This window comes from Staurois parvus, unplaced genomic scaffold (genome assembly GCF_062004578.1).
Source record: "Staurois parvus isolate SC_StPar_1 unplaced genomic scaffold, SC_StPar_1.0 ptg000750l, whole genome shotgun sequence".
Taxonomy (NCBI): domain Eukaryota; kingdom Metazoa; phylum Chordata; class Amphibia; order Anura; family Ranidae; genus Staurois; species Staurois parvus.
The window spans coordinates 2,701,183-2,707,182 of NW_028318546.1; the positions used below are offsets into that span (position 1 = coordinate 2,701,183).

Genomic DNA, 6,000 nt, shown 5'->3' on the forward strand with positions numbered 1-6,000 from the left:
GCTACTAAATATTTCACGGTCAACTGCTAGTGGTATTATAACAATGTGGAAGCAACTGGGAACAACAGCAACTCAGCCACAAAGTGGTAGGCCACGTAAAATGACAAATTGGGGTCAGCTCATGCAGAAGTCACCAACTGTCTGCAAAGTCAATAGCTAAAGACCTCAAAACTCCATGTGGCCTTCAGATTAGCAAAACAAATGCATAGAAAGATTCATGGAATGGGTTTCCATGGCAGAGCAGCTGCATCCAAGCCTTACATCACCAAGTTCAATCCAAAGCGTCGGATGCAGTGGTGTAAAGCACGCCACCACTGGACTCTAGAGCACGGAAATTGCCTGACTGCATTCTGCCAAGTGTAAAGTTCGGTGAAGGAGGGACTATGGCATAGGGTTGTTTCTCAGGGGTTGGGCTTGGCCCCTTATTTCCAGTGAAGGGAACTCTTACGGCCCCTACCTGTTCCAACATGATTGGACACCAGTGCACAAAGCAAAGTCCAAACAGACATGGATAAGTGACTTTGGAGTGCAGGAACTTGACTGACCTGCACAGAGTACTGACCTCAACCCAATAGAACACCTTTGGGATAAATTAGAGTGGAGACTGTGAGCTAGGCCTTCTCCTCCAACATCAGTGCCTGACCTCACAAATGCGTTTCTGGAAGAATGGTCAAACATTCCCATAGACCAGCAATGGGCAAACTACGGCCCGCGGGCTGTATACGGCCCGGCGGACCTTTTAATCCGGCCCGTGGAGCGTGATGCTGTCAGGATGTGTGTAGGCGGGGCAGCGTGACGAACGTGAGGGGAGCTAGGCTCCTCTCACAGTCCGCCCTGAAGACCGGAACGGCGCGGGAACACGGCGAGAGGAACGCGCGGAGCAAAGGTAAGTGAATGAATTACTATGGGGGATGAATTACTATATGGGGGATGAATTACTATGGGGGATGAATTACTATATGGGGGATGAATTACTATGGGGGATGAATTACTATGGGGGATGAATTACTATATGGGGGATTAATTACTATGGGGGATGAATTAATATGGGGGATCAATTACTATGGGGGATAAATTACTATATGGGGGATTAATTACTATGGGGGGTGAATTACTATGGGGGATGAATTACTATATGGGGGATTAATTACTATGGGGGATGAATTACTATGGGGGATGAATTACTATATGGGGGATTAATTACTATGGGGGATGAATTACTATGGGGGATGAATTACTATATGGGGGATGAATTACTATGGGGGATGAATTACTATGGGGGATGAATTACTATGGGGGATGAATTACTATATGGGGGATGAATTACTATGGGGGATGAATTACTATGGGGGATGAATTACTATATGGGGGATTAATTACTATGCTTACTATGGGGGAATATTACTATACTTACTATGGATGACACATACACATCATTCATCTACTCTTGGTCCGGCCCCCGGGTCCAATATATGAACCCATTGCGGCCCTCAAGTCAAAAAGTTTGCCCACCCCTGCCATAGACACACTCCTAAACCTTGTGGACAGCCTTACCAGAAGAGTTGAAGCTGTTATAGCTGCAAAGGGTGGGCCAACTCAATATTGAACCCTATAGACTAAGACTGGGAGGCCATTACAGTTCATATGCGTGCAAGTGCAGGAGTCTCAATACTTTTGGCAATATAGCGTATATATATTTAAAAATTTAAATAAAACTGTGGCGCTTACTTAAAATTATGTCACACAGAATAAAGTAAAAAACAAGAAAATAACAATGAATCTCATCTACTCTAATATTAAATGTAATACCAGTGCCTAAACAATAAATAAAATCTTATAAAGTTATTTCATACATATAAAGTGCAAGTGCAAACAAAGTGCTCCATAAAACATATATTGTGCAATTACTACTAGTGTTGCCAACCCTACTGGGGGTTAATACCACAATTCCAGTGCTGTAAATTCAATGCAAATAAATAATATGGTAAATGTCAACAAAATCAACCAGTTATTTGTGCAATTTAACCAGTTGTTGGTCCAGATCTTTTTCAATCCACATAAACATTCTTAACTGAGTGTATGTGCATTGTAAACAATTGATGCCCAGGCAAATGCCCTCTCACCAGGGCTTCTGGTCTTGGTTGCAACCAGAAGTGATGTCACCCTGATCCATCCGATGTGTTGCGTCACTGCTCACGTGATTCTTCACATAATAAACAGTCATTGACCCACTAACTGGCACTCAAAAGAATATAGCAAAGTAAAAAAGTACTAAAACAGGTGCAACTAGAGTCTCTAGAACTATATCAACTAACTTCAGTGGATAGAAGGGCCCTACGCGTGCATGCTGTGCATACAACCCCAGCAGTTGGTGAACGTATGCGTGTTTAGTGTATGGGGTACCCCTTTAAGATGACAGAAAGTTACCTGGTACCTACTGCTTACCACTGGCCAGCTTTTAGTGGGGCCCTTCTTTAGGTGATGCGTCACCCCTTAACCTCCCTAGCGGTATGATTATGTCAGTATTTCTGTGCTCAAAGCAGTACATTGTTTTCAATGGAAATATGTTGTTTTTTTATTGTAGGCCTGTAATTCTTAGGAATAACTCACTGAAATCTGTTTAAACAAGAGTCTAGTAGACATCCTGGGTGCAATAAAGTTTAATACATTAAATCATAAATTATCATATAATAAATAATTATAAAAATAATAATATAATAATAAACTAAACAATGTAATCAAACACATGGAACTCTGTCCAAACAATATTATATAAACACTGCATTTTGTTCTAGAAAACATCACGGGTGTGGTATATTTTGAAACATGGGACTGCACAAAGTCCAACATCGCAATCAGGATAGTGGAACCTTGTTTCTTTGCAGATTTTTTTTCCACTCTCATCTCGCCGAGAGCAACATACCACGCACATCCGTGTAGGTGCTGCCTTTTTTTGTGTTGGTGAGATGTGGTCCATAAAGTGGCGTCCAGTCAGGCGTTCTGGGTTGACAACTCCCACAGCACATCATCTGGATCTACCCACAGACATTGATGGCGTTTGGTGTTTGAGGAAGATGGATTCCGCAACTTTCCAGATAAAGTCCGCATGAAGCACAGGCTTGTCACTGTTTTTACAGAATAAGAATGTAGGCATTCCACAAGCACTATTCCAGAAGATGCTGGAAAATCTTTTTGTAATATTTCCTCTGCTGTTTTCTCATTGCTGGATAGAAAGTTAAAGCTTGGTCAGCTCTGTTGACACCTCTAATGGTGCTATTGTAGTCAATAACTTCCTGAGGCTTCTGAATGTTTTTCCCACCTTTTGTTTGTACCATCACTGTGGAGGCATTGTGAATGTGTCAGGGCAGGAGCGGTGGAATGGACGGGCAGGCCTAATGGTAGGGTCACGCACCGACTGACGACAACCACCACCCACAGACCGGAGTCCCTCAGGGCGCGGAGTCTAAGCCCCAGGCTGCCTTTCACCAGGGCCCCTGATGGTGGGGATGGACTTGACGCAGCCAGGGACCAGGTCGCGGCCCCTGAGTAACCCCAGCTGCGGTAATGGCCGCAGCCAATGGCATATAGCTGGTGGGAACCAGATGGGAAACGATAGCGTAGTCGGACAGGCCGGGTCGATAACAGCAGGACAGACAGTACAAGACGGTAGGCAAGAAAACACAGGTCACGAGCCGGGTTCAGGAACGGGAGGTCAGATAAAGGGATAAGGCAGAGAATAGTCTTAGTCAAAGCTGAGTCGGTTTCCAGGAGAGCAACGAGAGTAGAACAAGAGCTTGCTGCAACACAATCATACAGGACACGTATGCAAAGAGCAAGTGCAGACAACAGGCTTAAATGTGATCAACCACACCCCTCTGAGGGAGGGACCGCAGAGGCCTGAAAGCATAAAAGGCTCCCACCATGCTTTGCAGAAACCTAAGATGGATGCCAGCACATGGAGCAGCACCAACTCTGAGGAAAGGTAGGACCTTGATAGAATGGTACTCATTAGGCACACATCCTTCTTGTCCCGCCATCTCAGTGCCATCAGTGTGTCTTTCTGCCAGGCAACTATTTCTCCAGGCTTCAGTTTGATTTTTCCAAACATTGATGGCAGGTTGCGCTGGTTAGCCCTAACGGTTCCATAGGCATCCGTTTTGTGCTGAAGAAGAACCTCGTAAAGTTCTGGAGAGGTGTAGAAATTGTCCGTTGTTACACAATAGCATTGGTTTAGCAGAGGCTCAATTAGTGACAGGACGAATGATGTTGCATTCCATATTTGCTGTACTTGGGATCAAATTTTGTTTCTTTGCCAGTGTAAATAATTGTGTTCCATATGTAGCCGGTAAAGGATTCGCACAGCAGGTAGGATTTGACACCAAATCGTGCTCTCTTGGATGCGATATACTGTACCCAGCTGAGCCTTCCTTTGTAGGCCATTAGACTTTAGTCTATACTAATGTCTCTCTCTGGCACAAAGCTCTGCTTGAAATTCCTGACAATTATTTGGGAGACTTCCCAAATTTTTTTTAGCTTGGGAGCTGGATGAGTCAATTCATCAAAATCATCATTGTTTGCGTAGTGCAAAAATTTCATGATAAGTGAAAAGCAGTACACCGACATGACTGTGCCAAAGAACGGCGTGGCAAGCATATTGTTGGTGGTCCAATACCACTTCTACAGTGGTTTCCCCACCACTCCTTGAAGAATAATAAGGCCGAGAAACAGCCAAATGTCCTCTTTGGTCACAGGTTCCCACTTTCTGCTTTGTGAAAACCTGCTGTATGGGGCAGGTAATTGTTGCACTGTTTGTCTCCATCATGATTATTTCAATAACCTCATCGGTCAGAAACAATTCTAAGTACGCCAAGGGGTTGTCACCTTCAACGTGGACTTTCATGCCAGGTGAGCTGGTAAACGGAAATCTTGGCAGCGCTGACATACCACAATCAATAGTGCACCTGTCAGGGCTCCCAGGTATGACCAGAGGTGTGTGACTGAAGCAGGGAAACGCAGACTTTAGATATGTGATTAACAATGTAATTTATTAACACTAACAATACAAACATAAACGCAGTGCAATACTAAACATAATACAGTGCAAACAAACCCAACCAACCACCCACAGATAACAGTACATACAAGCAAGCGTCGTCAGGCAGGCCGAGTCAATATCAATTGGGCAGGTAGGTACAGGGGGAGCAAGCGGAGAATGGTCGGGGTCACAGGCCAGGTTCAGCAGGTAGCAAGCAGCGTAGTACAGAGGGTCAGGCAGAGGGATGGTCAGGGTCACAAGCCAGGGATCAGAACAGGTAGCAAGCAGCGTAGTACAGAGGGTCAGGCAGAGGGATGGTCAGGGTCACAAGCCAGGGATCAGAACAGGTAGCAAAGGGACAGAAACAGGATGCAGGACAGATACAGGGCCCAGGACAAACACAACACCAAGGCAGAGTCTGCAAGTCTGGCCATCCCTTAAATACACCAGTATCATCAGTTCCAGGTGTTAGCTGGCTGAAAGGTTGAGTCTCTGATTGCTGGGAGCACCCGCTGGCCAGCCCTGGTACTGCAGATCAAAAGGCAGGTGAGTCCCACCATTGCTGGCCAGTCCATTCCTGACAGCACCACATTCGCAGATCATTCATGTCAATCTCAGATTCGGTGCTGTCTTCACTGTAGGTGTCTGAAGACAAATCTCCACATGAGTCACTATCGCTCAATTCAAGTAGCTCCTCACTGTCGCTGTTTGCTAGCTCATCATAAACAGCTTTGGTGCTAGCGAGATGCTTTTTGGAAGCCATGAGTGCAAAACCATTTTTAGTCATAGAAACTGAAAAACTGCACTATGGATATATCTGAGGTAATGTTACAATGTATGCACTAGAGTAACATTTTATTTTTACACAGGTCTATTTTTAAAACACCCGCCTCCTGCAAGCCCCGCCCCTCGATGGCACAGCATGGCTGTCTCACACTGATCACACAGATCAGCGTGAGATAGCC

The 6,000-nt window shown here is 44.9% G+C and overlaps 1 protein-coding gene across 1 annotated transcript in view; it reads right to left on the reverse strand.

The window, feature by feature from the left end:
* The window catches only part of LOC149445026 (IgGFc-binding protein-like), a 136,621-nt gene extending 130,823 nt beyond the window's left edge, over positions 1-5,798 (reverse strand). Inside the window, exons 1-2 of the mRNA XM_089654295.1 lie at positions 5,623-5,798; positions 4,673-4,910 (exon numbers count right to left, since the gene is read on the reverse strand). Coding sequence (XP_089510421.1) covers positions 4,673-4,910; positions 5,623-5,798 — 414 coding nt within the window. The remainder of the gene's footprint in view (positions 1-4,672; positions 4,911-5,622) is intronic.
* Positions 5,799-6,000: the final 202 nt, after the last annotated feature.